Source organism: Sphaeramia orbicularis, chromosome 16, assembly GCF_902148855.1.
Source record: "Sphaeramia orbicularis chromosome 16, fSphaOr1.1, whole genome shotgun sequence".
Taxonomy (NCBI): domain Eukaryota; kingdom Metazoa; phylum Chordata; class Actinopteri; order Kurtiformes; family Apogonidae; genus Sphaeramia; species Sphaeramia orbicularis.
The window spans coordinates 23,037,285-23,054,420 of NC_043972.1; the positions used below are offsets into that span (position 1 = coordinate 23,037,285).

Consider the following 17,136-nt stretch of genomic DNA (forward strand, 5'->3'; position numbering starts at 1 on the left):
CATTTTTTTTGAAGGCATCTAATATTAACAAATGTCACTGAGCAACAGCACAACCTTTCAACCACCTGATAGTGTCTGTTAATGGACAACAGGCTTCAGTTTATTGACTTAATACACATCAGATTGGTTTAGAGGTGTGAGTGGGATGGTTGCATAAAACAGGTGTTGATGGTACGCAAGTATATAAGTATACACAATAAATATGGAATATATGGGGATATGTATGAACTTTTTTGTTTCTTGTGGTGATTAAAACAATAAAGACAATGAAAAAATAAAATCTCATCAACCCTTTCATGCATACTGGTCACTACAGTGGATAGTTATTCTCCAGCTGTTCTCTTGTATATTTATGGGTTTTGTTGTTTTAGTTCCATATCACCCAACACAGTGAAAATTTATGCACCATCCCATACACTGACATTTATACCATTACTGTAACTTTTCTGTTCTTGATAAACCTGATCTCCAATAACATGTTTGAGTGTAAATTAATCACTCATTGTTATTAGATTGTAATTAACAGTTTTCTTGAACAAAAAGATTTTTTTGCATATAATCAGTGAGGAATAACTATTGTTAGGATATGTTAAAATGTGGGAAAACATCAGATTAGCGGCATTAAAAATGTGTTATTTCATTGTTTTCACACAGTGTATCACTCTCTGACGTTGGGTTTTAAATATATGGTTCTTTGCTTCAAAAATGAAATGCATGGTGTCCAGGTGAGTGGATATTTTTGTAATTCTGTGAAAAATAGGTTCATTAAAAAAAAAAAAAAAAAAAAATCAATCACATTGGTTTTTTTTTCATGCCTAAAGAGGAATAAAATCACTCAAGAAAAAAAAATATTGATGAAGGTTCTCATAATTCATGCATGAAAGGGTTAATAATTTTATCCTAATCCTGATTCCTGATCCGGATTCTGATCCAGACACCAGAGGGTAGCAGAGGTCTAGTTTTCCTCACAGAGACTCCATTACCCAGAGTTCCAGAGTGGGAAGGAGCAGGCGGAGTCTTAACCTGTCCACACCTGCACAGGCTGAGACTGAAGGAAGAAGGAGAAGAAGAAGAAGAAACGACTGAGCAAGAAAAATGTTAAGGCAATTCAGCCTGAACTGAACCAAACTGATCCAAACTGGACCAACAAGGGTCCACACAGTCCTGACCTCCTGTCACCACCTGAGTCCAGCAGAGGCACCTGATCCAGATCAGACTGAGGTGGAGCAGATTTCACAACTTTACTGAAGCAGGAAGTGAATCAAAGACAGACATGGTAAGTTTTACGACCAACTGGATTTAATTTAAAAAAAAACAAAAAAAAACAAAAAAAAAAAACAGACTGAGCATGAGACCAGGTCTGGGTCTGGATCTGGTCCTGTTCCAGGCTCTGGAGGTGCAGATCTGATCCTCCTGTTAAACTTCCTGATCTGAAAAAAACAAAACAAAAAAAACAAAAAAAAACATGAAAGATTAGGATCAGATTTGACCAGGTTTAAAAACAGAGCTCACTGAAAATAAATGGAAACTTAACATATTTAATTTGTTCATTTTATTTTATGTTAATGCCAAAAAAGATGAAAAATATGACGCTATTATAAATAAACCAGTACAGAAAAACTGAGTAAGTAACTGAGGGTGCGTAGTATTTGTTGTTTAAGTTTTAAGGTTTAAGTTTTTGTGTTTAAAAATGACTCAGCAAACAAAAACCCAATGATGCGTAACTGATTCATTCATTGATAAATGAGGTAGTAAAATGAAAACCTGCCAAAACATGAAAAATGTCAAATGGATCTTAATTTAAAAAATATACAAATGAATATCGAAACAACAAATAACTGAACATTACCCTGTTTTAGTAATTGATTGTAATTATTTTATTTGATTTTAACCACAAAAAGTAAAATAGCAGTATAAAAAAATGTATAAAAAAGTAAACAAACACCTAATAGAAAAAAGTTCCTCATATTAGTCATACATTTTAATTGCTTTCAATTAAATAATGAATCATGAGTAAATGAATCAGCTGTTATCCTCTTGTTACCATGGAAACACTGTCACACAATGAGGTGTTAAATCACATAATATAATGTTGCATGAATTTAATGTAATAATGAAATAAATCTTCGTATAGTGATTACTGATTCTATCTTCATTACTGTAAAGGATTATTAATATTCATGTTCATCATATGTCCTATTATTATATATTTTAATTTTGAACATTAATAATTAGTCACTTTCCTTCATTTTTTCACTCAATTAAGATCTCAAACACAGCTCTAAAACACAGATTTAAACAACACATCGTCCGTCTGTGATAATATGACATATGTAAGCCAACCAGAACAGGTTTGATTCTGCATATCAAAAATACTGAGCCTCAGACGCTTCATTTCTTTGGTTCTATTGATTCTAGGTTTTCAGAGGCTTCAGGTGTTTTCTGGGCCTGAGTTCTTCAGGATTGTTATGAGGACCACATCTGTACAAACATTCAGAGAATCTAGAACGGACTATAAACTATGTCCAGAAAAATTAAAAATAAGAGCAGCACGATTAATCCATTCAAATATTAGTCTGTGCAGTTATGTTATGGCAAAAGGCTGCACTTTAAAGATTCAGGCCCAGTTTCAACTTCTGGAGGATTAAATTTGATCTGATGCAGAAACTGAAGAAAATAAACACAATCTGGTGGTGATGTGGATTCAGTGACACTGAACAGAGAGAACATGCAAAGTTAAAATCAGTAGATTTATTATATTTTTATACTAAGTAGAAGCTTGAGTTTGAGCTGACTATCATACTCAACTGTAATATAATACACATTTGTAAATGAGTTGTTCATTTTACGTGAAAGAACAAGTCACCTTAAATCACAACTTTTCAACTTTGTCCACAATCGTTGCAATATGACTTTTCCTCCAAATCGTAGTAAAATTGCAACTTGCTCTAGATATTCAGTCAGGACAGATAAGATAAGATAAGATAAGATAAGATAAGATAAGATAAGATAAGATAAGATATACTTTATTGTCCCCATGGGGTTTACAGGTGGACAGAATAAGAAGAGCCAACAGAATAAAAGAGAGAATAAAGAAGAACCAAATAAATAAATGTGCACATGATATATACATATATATATATATTCATAAATAAGTTATTGCACAGATTTGTACAGATATGTATTGCACAAACAGGTATGAAATGATTGCACCATGTAGCTTATTACTCTGACAGATGTTACTGATTGTTTAGCAGTCTGATGGATGTTGGGATGAATGAGTTTTTGTAGCGGTTCAGCCTGGTTCTGGGGACCCTGAATATTACAAAAGTTTAGTTAGTTTTCAAGGCCTTCATTTTACATTAATTTGACCTAAACATTATGACAAAAAGAAAAACCCGGAATTTGTGTCTTTTCTAGTTGAGTTTATGGGATAAATGTTGATGCTTATTTCATATTTCTTTTAGTTTGAACAAATGCATCTGATGAGTCTCCTTCATTCTGAATCAGCACATGCTTAAACCCATCAATTTGCGATGATTCATGGACTGAAATCATATTTATACTGAATTCATTAGTTTATATTTCAGTGAAAATGACACTTTTTCAGCTTCAGACCCAAAAGATAATGTTAATATTGTGCAGAAACATATCATAATGTGCTATCATTGGTCTTCATCTGTCAACACAATCACATTACTCCTAAAAAGCAGCATGCAATATGTCTTAAATGTGCTGACAGTCAAAAACAGGAGCAGAAGGAAAACAGACTAAAGATGACATTAGAGTAAGATGTGTGTGGACTTGTATGAGAATGAATGAGAGGAGTTTATCTCCTGTGCATGAATGAAGACGTTTCCAAAGAAAACTCGTACAGAAGAGACGAACATTACGATTCACCAGGAAAACCGGGAAATGAGATGTGTGAAGCAACAAAACCTCTGCCTAATTCTGAACACGAAACTTAACATGCTGAATGGATACAAATGTAAACACCACAACTCATCTTCATGACTTTATGTAGACATGTAGACGGACACATGCAGTAACATGCAGCATCCTGCAGCTTCAGCGAGTTGAGGCATCACCGCCACCGCTCCTCACCTCAACATGATCCCACAGGACAGAGGAATGCTGGGAATTCAGGAGCTCCGAGGATGACCCGAGGAGACAAATCATAACCATATACATCACACACTGAACTGAGCTGCACCAACTTTTAAACCTGACTTAAAAAAAAAACTACAGCTTTGTAAATAATCCTCATTCCACATGGACAGATGAAGAAGAGGCCAGTACTGGTTATAGATGTGACAGTAGGAGCCACAAGTCAAAAGTGAGAAAGTTTCACAAAAGAGACATAAAATGTTTGTTTTACGCATGTAATAAATAAACAATCTGTAGTTAATGACAAAAATGTCATTTCCTCAAGAGCAAGAAACATATAAATAGGGAACATGTGAAACTCAAAAACAATAGAAACAATGACAAGAAAATCTGAAGGACTTGTTGAAAAGGAGTAAATTAATACTGAAAATCACAAAAACTAACTTTAAAAAAACTAACTTCTCATTTAAACACATCATAGATTAAATTATCATTGTTAATGCATCTCATCCCAAAACTTAATAAAATCAACTCTGAATGGATAAACAAAAAAGACTGTGTATGCGTATTTATATATGTTTGATTTCACCTGTCTTTCTCTATGCCCCGCCCCCTCAGGGTAGTAAGGAGCGCTACCATTGGCAGGCTCAGAATGTGAAGGTGAGCGGCGTCGACGACATGGTGCTCTTGTCAAAAATCAGCGAGGACGCCATCACGGACAACCTTAAGAAGAGATACATGGACGACTACATCTTTGTATCCTGAACAAACCAGGTTCATTACCTGTTAAACCAAGTTTATCACCCATTAAACCTGGTTTAACAACCATTAAACCTGGTTTGTGACTTGTTTACACCAGGTTTCTTATTTGTTAAACCAGGTTTATCTCCCATTTAAACAGGTTTGTTACACATTATACCAGATGTATTTCCTGTCAAACAAGTTTATCAACCATTAAACCTGATTTAACGATCATTAAACCAGGTTTGTTACCTGTTTAAACCAGGTTTATTATCTATTAAACCAGGTTTATCAGTGTTGAACTAGGTTTGTTACCTGTTTAAACCAGGGCTTGAATAGGTTTGTTAGATGCTGAATGAAGTTTATTTCCTGTCAAACCAAGTTTATCACCCACCTGTTAAACCTGGTTTATTGTCTATTACACTAGGTTTATTGTCCATTAAACCAGGTTCACTTCCCATTGAACCAGGTTTATCCCCAATTAAACCAAGTGTATCTACACTAAACCAGGTTTACTACCTGTTTGAACCAGGTTTATCTCCCATTTAAACAGGGTTATTATGTTAAACTGTGTTTATTTCCTGTCAAACTGAGTTTCTTGCCCATTAAACCTGGTTTAACAGCAATAAACCAAGTTTAACTTTTAAAGTTGTTGAATGAGGTTCTCGTTCTGGTTCCTTTTGTGGCCCTTGACCTGGTTCTGTCAGACCTACATTGGTCCAGTTCTGATCTCGGTGAATCCATTTAAACAGCTTCCATATTTCACAGACAGAGAGGTGGAGATGTACCAGGGAGCGGTGAGAAACAGACACACAAACACACAAATACACAGACATACAGTGATAAACACAACCAGTGCTGAACCACCTGAAATCTCTTTCTTCTTGTGATGCAATGTTGTGTGTTGTGATCTTGTGCCATCTTCTATCGTTGGGTTGTAGGCTCAGTATGAGAACCCTCCACATATCTACGCTCTGGCTGACAACATGTACCGCAACATGATGATTGACACCGAGAACCAGTGTGTCATCATCAGGTAGGCCTGACCACAACAACCCAAAAAAAACCAAGTTAAAAATAACATGTACAAAACAAGTATATACAAGAAAACATGAAAGCCAATATGAGAATAAAACGCATAACAGCCTCTGTCTTTTGTTTATTTTTTGTTTTATTGGGCTCATTTTTCTTTTTTTGTATCATCACTGTGTTTTGTTTGTATGTGCCAGTGGAGAGAGCGGTGCTGGAAAAACAGTAGCTGCTAAATTCATCATGAGCTATGTTTCCAAAGTGTCAGGAGGAGGAGACAAAGTCCAGGTCAGAAACTTTTCCTCTAATCTCTGTGTCTTTACTCTGTCCTACTGTCAAATAACTTCCACTGACAAGATGTGAAGCTGATCATTTGTTCACAGTAACATCAGTGTGTATTAGCAGAACAACACCTCTGCAATGTTGGATTAAAAACTGTCAAAAATGCACAAGAGTTGCAACTTTTTGTCAGATCAACTTCATATTCTGTTACCGTGTTGACTTATGCTGCTATTACCATGGTTACTGATGCTGCTGTTACCACGGTTACTGATGTGTTCCAGCACGTGAAAGACATCATCCTACAGTCGAACCCTCTGCTGGAGGCGTTTGGAAATGCAAAGACTGTCCGCAACAACAACTCCAGCAGATTTGTGAGTTTAAATACACTCATGTACACAGGTACTTTTCAAATACAAAATAAATACATGTGCAGTGTTTGCTCGATCCAGGGTAAATATTTTGAGATCCAGTTCAGCCGAGGCGGAGCTCCTGATGGAGGGAAAATCTCCAACTTCCTCTTGGAGAAAAGCAGAGTGGTTTCGCAGAACACAGGAGAGAGGAACTTCCACATCTACTACCAGGTCATTAATTAAATAATTTATTAATTCATTCTTTCATTAAACACTGCAAATAGCACTACAACATCTACTCCCAGGTACTACATAAAATACTGCTGAATATACTCCAAGTCCTGTATACTATGTCCTGTATGGATTCCTGTATGGGTGGATCTGGATTCCTTCACTTTCTCCTGAGGTTGTTCCACTAACGCAGGGCTGTCAAACATGCAATATGACCGGACCAGTAAAATAATAACAGCAGAAAAAAGTACAATGACATTATAATAATATTTACGTCTACAAAGTGTCATTAAAAATGTAAATAGTATGAACAGTCTGAAATTTCATTAGAAAAATAAGTGCAATTTTAACAATATTCTGCCTCTATTTATCATTTACACATGTAAATTACACCTCACAGATCACAGTGGATCTACAAATACACAAAACATTTAATAACAGACAGAATATTGGTACAATTACACTTACTTCTCTTAAGATATTTCAGATTATTCATATTTTTTGTGAAAGGATAGTTTGTAAATGTAAATATTTTCATGTAATGTTACTTTTGTATACTAAAACAAAGAGAACAATTTCGTTATTTATAGGTTATTCTGATAGTACTTTACTGGTCTGATCCACTTTAGATCATATTGGTCTGTATGTGGAACCTGAACTAAAATGATTTTGACATCCTTGATTGTTAATACCTTCAGTGTAATTTTTGCATTTCACACATTCATCCCACAGGCTGGATTGGATCCTTTGGAGGGCCGGTTTTGGCCCACGGGCCGTGTGTTTGTCACCTGTGCACTAACGGCTCCAGTTTTAATCAGATGTGTCCATTATCTGCAGACCAGTAGAACCAGTCTCTCCGTCTGATCTGTTCTATTGTCTTCACCTCTATATGTTAATGATTCACCTGTTAAGCAAATCTGACCTTTACTGTTTCCATGACCACACTCTGACCTTTGACCTCTCGTCCTCAGCTGTTGGAGGGGGCGAGTGGAGAGCAGAGGGAGAACCTGGGGATCACGACCCCCGACTACTACTACTACCTCAACCAATCAGGAACCTACACAGTAGAGGACGTCAACGACAAGAAGGAGTTTAACGACACGATGGTGTGTTCACCTCACCTGTCCATCTGTCTCTACTACCTGTCTTCTCTCTAACCTGTCTCTCTACCTGTGTGTCTCTCAGGATGCCATGTCAGTAGTAGGTCTGTCGATAGAGGATCAGGATTCAGTTCTTCAGCTCGTTGCAGCAATTCTTCATCTGGGAAACATTAGCTTCAGGGAGGAAAACAACTATGCAGTGGTGGAGAGTCAGGACTGTAAGAAAATACACAACACAACCATATTACCTTACACTTCGATATGTTTTACTACATTATATGACACTGCATTCCTCCACAGACTATAGAATAACAGTTCACTGATGGACAGCGACCGTAATAGTTGCCACTTTTACACAGCACTTCTGTTACGGTAATATTTTGCCTTTATTCCAGAACGTCTGTGTAAACGAAATGGTGGGATTATTTGGTCCCACCTTTATCGTGGCTTTGTAACGCCTCTGGAGGTAGTAACAGAGCCATGATAAAGGTGGAATCAGGATTCTGGAACTCTATGTAAAAGAAGCACCTCTCGTTCCACAACCTAGGTGTAGCGTTTTGATAACGTATTATGTGTAGACCCCTGCGCTGGGGGGATTTTAAAATGAGCAGGGCCGTGGACAGTAAACAAACATATCAAAATGACCAGAAAGATGCCGAACTGGGGAGATGCCGAGATCTGCGACCTGTTGTTACTTCGGGCAGAGGACTCTATCCATGCTAACATTTGTGGAACAGTGAAAGACGGGTTGACTTTGAACAGATTAGCAACACCGCTATGCTCAGGGTATACCGACATCTAAATTATACATCACACTATACGCTGTGATACGCTGCCCCTTTGATTCCAGAATGCAGGTCTGCTGTGTAAAAGTCCAGCCTGTCTCACCTCTGTTACTCCTTTTTCTTGGCTGTGGAAATCAGTCAGTGGTGGAACAAAAGGTGGGATCACCATCTCGCCTTTTTTCTGGGATCTCTGTGTAAAAGTGGCTGTGAAACCATTGCCATCTTGTGGTGTTTTTATGTTACTATAAAATACAGTTTAGACAAGGAATCAGAACAATCAAAATAATATGATTATATTGTTGAATTTATTACATTGAAGAAGTCAAAGTTAACATTAATATTGATGTTGAGATTGTGGTAGCTGGGAGAGGCTTCAACATCTCTGTGACCCTCTCTGGTATTAAGTAGTTTGGAAAATGAATGAATGAATGAATGAATGAATGAGCATTACATGACAGACAACAAAGCTTATACACGTTAGTTGTAACACCAGTCAGTATTTGTTCATTCCATCATTTATTTATTCTTCAATTTGCTACTGTCATTTTGTTTCTATGTTTAAACCAGTTGATAATGTCTTGTTTCCTGTTCGGTCTCAGTCCTGGCCTTCCCATCCTACCTGTTGGGGATCCTTCAGGACGGTCTGTGCAGTAAACTCACCAGCAGGATCATGGACAGTAAGTGGGGCGGGAAGACCGAGTCCATCTCCGTGACCCTGAACACCGAACAGGCTGCTTTCTCCAGAGACGCCCTGTCCAAAGCGCTGTACACCCGACTCTTCGACTTCCTCGTTGATGTCAGTGTCCCCTTGAGCTCCGCCCACCACTCATATGACAGGTGAAGTCACATGGTGGTGTGTTCTAATTGGCTGTTCTCTGTGTGACAGTGTATAAACAAAGCCATGCAGAAGGACCAGGAAGAGCTGAACATCGGAGTGTTGGACATCTATGGCTTTGAGATCTTTCAGGTAAAAAACACTGACAGATGGAAGGATTGGTTTGATGATTGATTGATTGTTTGGTCGATTGGTGGACTAAATGCTTATTAATTTGTTTGGTAGGTCAGTTGACTTATTAGTTGTTTAGTTGGTGAATTGATTTCTCTTTCCTTCTCTTCAGCAAAATGGCTTTGAGCAGTTCTGCATCAACTTTGTGAACGAGAAACTACAGCAGATTTTTATCGAGCTCACACTGAAGGCTGAGCAGGTGACACATGACATCATCACACCATGGAATGATGATGACATCACTGTTTGTTCTGACCTATGAGTCTGTAATGTATTGCTTTTTCATAAAACAGCAAGTTTTATTATTAACCCTTTCATGCATAGTGGTCACTGCAGTGGACAGCTATTCAAAGATGTTCTCTTATATATTCATGGATTTTGTTGTTTTAGTTCCATATCAGCCAACACAGTGGACGCTTATGCATCATCCCATGCACTGCAATTCATACCATTACTGTAACTTTGCTGTTCTTGATAAACCTGATCTGCAGTAGCCTGTTTGCTTGTTATTGTTAATAGACTATAATTAACATTTTTTTTAAACAAAAGGTTTTGGGTTTTTTTGCATATTATCTCCATGAAGTGAGTAATGACTAGTACTAGAATATGATAAAATGTGAGAAAATATCAGATTAGTAGCATTAGAAATGTTTTTTTTCATAGTTTAGTTTGTACACAGTATATCAGTAAATCCATTTCTCTTTGCTTCAAATATTAAACAGCTGAGTGGACATTTTTGCAACTCCATGAAAAATAGGTTCATGAGAAAATGTTCAATTACATTGTTTTTTTTTCATGCCTAAAGAGGACTAAAAACACTCAGGTTCTCATAATTTATGCGTGAAAGGGTTAATGTGTTGTTCTTCTTGTGCCCCATTTTGTTTTCCTCTCAGTGTGTAAACATGACGTGCTTTGTATGTGCAGGAAGAGTATGTTCAGGAGGGTATCCAATGGACGCCAATTGAGTATTTCAACAACAAGGTGGTCTGTGACCTCATTGAGTCCAAAGTGGTGAGTTGACCAATCAGTGAACAGAACCTTTAAACCAGGTGGTGTGACGTAATGCTTCAGCTTTACTGACAACATCAGGGCAAAGGCCAAAGATTGTGATTATTTATTTGTCAAGCCAACCATCTCAGAGGCGTGACCAGAATGTCATGTGTGGGTGGGCATTTTTCTTATTTGGGGGTGCAGAAATATATTGTTGGGACCGGGGTGTCAGGGGACGTAATTGTCGGACCCGGGGGGAACAGGGCATCTCACAGGGGGCAGAGCTTGTCCCAGGCCATGCCACTGAACAATCTATGTTGTGTACCCATCTATCAGTCATATTTTATTGATTAACCTAACAATACATTTTTTGTCAATTAATGAAATAATATTTATTTAGACTAATTTATGTTTTTTTTTTTAAAATAATTGATTATTTGTTTGATTAGTTTATGAATCTAATATTTTTTTCAGTTACATCATTAACATTTTTTTGAATTTCCCAGAATCCTCCTGGATTAATGAGCATCTTGGATGATGTATGTGCCACGATGCATGCCAAAGGTGAGGGAGCGGACCAGACTCTACTGCAGAAACTTCAGGGTCAGATTGGATCCCATGAACACTTCAGCAGCTGGAACAAAGGATTCATCATCCACCACTACGCCGGAAAGGTAACACACCTGTAACACCCCTGAACAGCTGGAAGCCTGTTTTATGATAACAGATACTATGTTTTCATACCAAAATGCTTAATTTGTTGTACATGCTGACAGTTCTATCTCTGTAATGTGACATTAAATGTGAATTGACCCTGCATTCCCACCTGTCCGCCTGTTTGTCTACCTGTCCAGGTGTCCTACAATGTCAATGGTTTCTGTGAAAGGAACAGAGACGTGTTGTTTAATGACATCATTGAACTGATGCAGAGCAGCGAGTTGTAAGTATCCTATTGAACACCATTCAAACAAATAATTTCTCAGAGATTTTGCATTTAACTGACAGGAAAATTGCATTGCATTAACAGGACAACTTTGTACACCTGTAGATTTTACATTTTGGCATGTTAACATGAATCTCTCTCGGTTGTTGAATTGGGTTGACCTTGGGGTCTTTCCAGTGATTGTTGATTGTTTTTTAAATTGGTTAATCATTTGGATGACTGATCGCCTGGTCAGCTGGTTGCTTAGTTGCTAGGCTGATAGTTGGTCAGTTCAGCTGAGTGTTTTAACACAAAATGTAACTGTAGTATGTAGAAAACGCATGTCATAGCATGCATTTTATTGTCATGATGCTATGAAATATCCAAGTATTAATTTGCATAAATGCATCAGATGTTATACTTTGTCTGAAGACCATGACACCATCTGTGATATGTTTGTGGTCAGTCCGTTCATCAGAGCCCTATTTCCTGAGAACCTGGAGGCTGAGAAGAGAGGCCGTCCAAGCACCGCCAGCAGCAAGATCAAGGTGAGACTTGAGCATGAGCCATGACCTGTTCAGTAGCTCCATCAGGAGGCCATGAACATTTCTAACAGGTGTATGACACACCCTCTGTAGAAACAAGCCAACAGCCTGGTCCAGACCCTGATGAAGTGCACCCCCCACTACATCCGCTGCATCAAACCAAATGAGACCAAACGACCCCGGGACTGGGAGGACAATCGGGTCAGACACCAGGTTGAGTATTTAGGTCTGAGGGAGAACATTCGGGTCCGAAGAGCTGGATATGCCTATCGTCGAGTCTTCAACAAGTTCCTGCAGAGGTCAGAACCAGAGTTATCATAGGTTCTATATAACTTCTATTCATAGTGAGTCTCAGTTTAGTTTTTAGTTTCAGTTTGGTTTGAGTTAGTTTTACTAATGAATAAGTAGTATGACTTTATTTATGAAATTAATGTGTTTCATATTATATGATTTTAATTTGACTTGTACCTAGAGGAACTGACCAGTTTTATTTATTTTACTTATGTGATTTATCAGTGGTCAGCTGTGGTGCAGCAATGGCTGAAGCTTAACACTGGTTGCAATGTGCTGCAGATATGCCATCTTAACGAAGGAGACGTGGCCGTCATGGCGTGGCGAGCAGCGTCAGGGTGTTATGCACCTGCTCAACTCAGTGCACATGGACCAGGACCAGTTCCAGCTGGGGAAAACCAAAGTCTTCATCAAAGCACCCGAATCGGTACAAACATGAAGTCCTGCTACGTACACAGTGTGCATATGTATTGATGGGTTTACATTCACTCATTCACTCATCACTCTGCATTTACAATAATAATGATGCCTGTGTTTATTGTAGCTATTCCTGTTGGAAGAGATGAGGGAGAGGAAATATAACGGTTACGCTCGAGTCATCCAGAAAGCGTGGCGCAAACACATCGCTGTACGCAAATATGTCAAGATGCGGGAAGAAGGTAAGAACACATGACCTGCTGGTCTACTGAACACTTGGTCCAAAGATGATAAAAGAGGGACTGTTCCAAACTCCAAATGAATGGTTGGTTGGTTGGTTGGTTGGTTGGCTGGTTGGTGGTATCACTGGCTCACAAGAATATCCATTAGTTTTAGATCTTATCAAGTGAATTCAAAATGCGTTAGTTTGTGGATTAGATGTTAAAGACCATCACAGAGGTCATTTGATTGTTATTAAACCACTTGTTTTCCCAAAGTATAAGTTTGTTCAGGTAAATGAGATATTTCACCTATACAACAAACAGATCAGAAAACCCCAAAGACGAGACCTGTTTACACCTAAATACTGGAATCTAGCCCTTTATTTATTTTTTTTACATATTGTCACCTTGACGTACTGATCACTTAATCCGAAAACTGAGTTTGGGGTGCCCTTAGAATAGATGGTAAATCTGTGTTTCTCTTTAGCATCCGACATCTTGCTAAACAAGAAGGAGCGACGGAGAAACAGCCTGAACCGAAACTTTGTAGGAGACTATCTTGGGATGGACAACCACCCCGAGATCCGGCAGTTTGTCGGCCGCAGAGAGAGAATCGACTTCGCTGATGTGGTGCTGAAGTTTGACCGTCGGTTCAGGGTAAGAAACCGATTCCAAAACAAATCAGAATTGTAGATCTGCTATCTGTGTAAACACAACATTTCTTGCAATGTAGACGGTGAAACGAGACCTCATCCTGACCCCCAAGTTCCTCTACCTGATTGGTCGAGAGAAGGTGAAGCAGGGTCCAGATAAGGGACAGATCCAGGAGGTTCTGAAGAGGAAGATCGAAGTGAACAAGATCCAGTCTGTTTCCCTGAGGTACACAACAAGAACCAGGATGAGAAACTGAACCACAAGAAATAGAACTAGAGCTACTATCAGAACCAGAAGCAGAAGGTGACAAGGACATGATCAAGAACCAGACGTAGCCCATCAATTAGAATCAGAAGTAGAACTATACCTAAAACTACAACCACGACCAGAATCAGAACCAGAAGTAGAAGTAAAACTAGCAGTAGAACCACAGCTATAATTAAAACTAAAACAAACCAAATTTGGTAAACAGAACTAATAACCACAACCAGAACTAAAATCAGTAGCAGAACCAGAGAAAGAGTGTGAACCAGGTCAAGGACTAGGACCAAAACTAGACCTTGAACTAGACAGGAGCCAGAGCCAGACCTGGAACTATGACTGTGACGAAAACACACAGAATGAGTTTAGGAGAAATCACTGAATATAATTAGTGGAAAAAGTAGAACAACTACCAAAACAAGAACCATAATAGTGACTAAAATAGAATTAATTTAGCCGAACTCAAAACCACAACTAGTTAAAACAAGAGCCTGGACCCAATTCAAGAACCAGAAGAAGAATAAGGACCTGAACTAGAACTGGAGCTAAAACTAGAACAAGAACCAGATCAGATTTGCAGCATTCCCTCCACTTCTTACCTGTCTGTCTGTCTGTCTGCCTATCTGTCTGTCTGTCAGCACTCTGCAGGATGACATGTTCATCGTCCATGAGGAGGAATATGACAGCGTTCTTCAGAGCATCTTCAAAACAGAGTTCCTCAGTCTGCTCGTCAAACGTTACCAGGAGAAAACTCAGAAGAAGCTGCCACTCAAGTTCAACAACCTGTCAGTACATGAACCGCAACTCACCTGTTTCAGTACTTAAAGAATAAAACAGTAAAACCACCTGGACTTGAGCCAGATCTTTAATACTTAAATGAAAATATATAGTTATTATAACAATATGTCATGATGGATTTATATATACATGCTCATTCTGTGTCCTCAGTCTGGAGTTTAAGGTGAAGAAAGGAGGCTGGGGTCCATTCAGCTCCTCAGGGTCCAGACAGATCCAGTTCCAGGCGGGTCAGGGTGATGAAGCCATCCTAAAGCCCAGTGGGAAGGTCCTGCAGGTCTCTATCGGGCCGGGTCTGCCCAAAAACTCCCGTAAGTCCAGATTGGATTAGTTCTAGGACAAGTTTCCCTTCAGGTTTTCCTAGTAGATTTTAAGACATCAGGCAAAATACAGAGTGGTTGGGCTCAGACACCAGAATCAGAATCACCTGTTTCTTTCCTGTAGGACCGACCAGGAGGGACAACCGAAAGAGCCGCTACATGGGCCACCAGGCTCCGCCCACCAACCAGTATGAGTCAGGTACTGTTTAAATTAACAGCTGATTACCAAGTATAGGGCCCTAGACCTGGTCCTGTCGTTGGATCGGTGCTCCGTTGGTGAGCGTTGGTTTGTGACGTTTGTAAATCTGTCTTTGCCAGCTCCTCGGTTCAGGGATAGCAGAGTTCCCAGAGGCTCCTTCTCCAGAGGTTCACTGTTGAGGCAGCAGTCCAGCATGGAGCAGCCCAGCCTGCCCCGCCTCCAGAGCCAGCGTCGCCCGGACAACCGGTCACAACAGCAGCAAGACATGCGCTTCATGGATGTCCCCGAACAGGGAGCCGCAGGGTGAGCACCAGTAGGACCAGTCAGACCAGTAGATTCAGTGTAAGGGAATTGTAGAACTCGTACCAGTAAGACCAGAAAGACCAATAAGACCAGAAGGAATTGTATGACTCGTAAGATCAGTAAGACCTGTCGGACCTGTGAGACGGGTTTATGACCAGTAGAGTAAGAGGATAAATATTAATGGTTAATTTGATTTACAGGCAAAAAGAAAAAATAGAATAATCTATAAAATAAACCCGTACAACCAGTATAAAGAGTTTAACCTCCTTCTCCAGGCTGCAGCGGCGTCGATCCAAAGAGGTGAAGCCCCTTCCAGGAGCAGGTCGACCCAAACCGGGCCCCAGACCAAAGCCCCGGTCACCGCAGTGCAAAGCGCTGTACGCCTACGACGCCCAGGACACCGACGAGCTGAGCTTCAATGCAGACGATGTCATCGAGATCCTCAGCGAAGGTAATGTCTCTGTTTACTCAGATTGGTCTGTTTATAGATGATCCAGGTGAGTTCATCTTGTCCTATAGTTTTAGTCTTGTTGTGTCTGTTTATTTGTTTTCATCTTATTTCATCATATTTGTGAGTTTTACTGTTTTTGTCTTTTATGTTATCTTCATCTTGTGTTTCATTCTGTCCATCTTCCTGCAGATGCATCCGGTTGGTGGTATGGTCGTCTCCGTGGACGAGAGGGAATGTTTCCTGGAAACTACGTGGAGAAGATCTGAACCTCAACGAGTTTATTCATACAAATAAAACATGTATGTTTGAATCAAGAGGACCCAGAGAAACTTTTAATCATCAGTCGGGTCAAAGGTGTTGTCAGTGTTACAGATACAGATTTAATGTTCAAATAAATCCTTTAAACTCTTTTATTTTCTGATTTCCACCGAAACCTTCTTTTATCAGATTCTGTCATTTGTCTTTTACAAACATGTTTTAGTCAGCTGACCCCAGATCAGCCAATGAGCTGACATTTCACCAAAACCTATTGGATACCTGAGTGACATCATCCAGAGGTCAGAAGTCACAGGCATCACTAAACACAATTTTACTATTGATTGAATCCTTCATTAATCATTGATAACAACAACTAAGGTAAGAATAATAATAATTTTGTAATAAATGTTTTGGCTCATTTGGATCCAAGAAAATTAAAAAAAAAAAAAAAAAGTTTCTAATTTTTATGAATCAAAATTGTAAAACATATTTTACATGCTTTCATAATTAAAATAACATTTGAAATTCTTTTTTTTGTGTTTTAATTTGTGATTAAATGTAATTATAGTTGCTTCCAATTTGACAATGCTTTTAGTTTTTTAAGCAGCAAGTTGAAAAATATCTGAAAAATAACTGTTAAAAAAAAGTCTATAAATAATGTATATATAAATAATATATATGTATAAATAAAAAAGGAAAGATAAAGTGAAAATGCATAAGAGTAAAAGTATGTTAAAAGGTCACTATAAATAACTGCTACTAAATTAAATTAATTTGTTGTTTTTTTTCAAACATATAAATCCTTATTGAACAATTAAATCTTCCTAATATATTACTTCGTATTACCATAGTAATATAATAGCGTTGACTTTAAAATG

General features: G+C 38.6%; 1 protein-coding gene across 1 annotated transcript; it reads left to right on the plus strand.

The window, feature by feature from the left end:
- Window positions 1-1,042: 1,042 nt before the first annotated feature.
- Window positions 1,043-16,676, plus strand: myo1eb (myosin IEb). The gene is made up of 27 exons (XM_030159289.1): window positions 1,043-1,276; window positions 4,726-4,863; window positions 5,556-5,645; window positions 5,790-5,884; window positions 6,078-6,165; window positions 6,441-6,530; window positions 6,609-6,740; window positions 7,712-7,846; window positions 7,926-8,058; window positions 9,225-9,421; window positions 9,512-9,592; window positions 9,744-9,830; window positions 10,556-10,642; window positions 11,128-11,295; window positions 11,476-11,561; window positions 12,010-12,091; window positions 12,182-12,387; window positions 12,662-12,806; window positions 12,924-13,038; window positions 13,505-13,674; window positions 13,751-13,896; window positions 14,571-14,717; window positions 14,881-15,038; window positions 15,172-15,246; window positions 15,366-15,549; window positions 15,825-16,000; window positions 16,190-16,676. The coding sequence occupies exons 1-27, from the start codon at window positions 1,274-1,276 to the stop codon at window positions 16,264-16,266; spliced, it is 3,291 nt and encodes a 1,096-aa protein (XP_030015149.1). The 5' UTR covers window positions 1,043-1,273; the 3' UTR covers window positions 16,267-16,676.
- The last annotated feature ends 460 nt before the right edge of the window (window positions 16,677-17,136 follow it).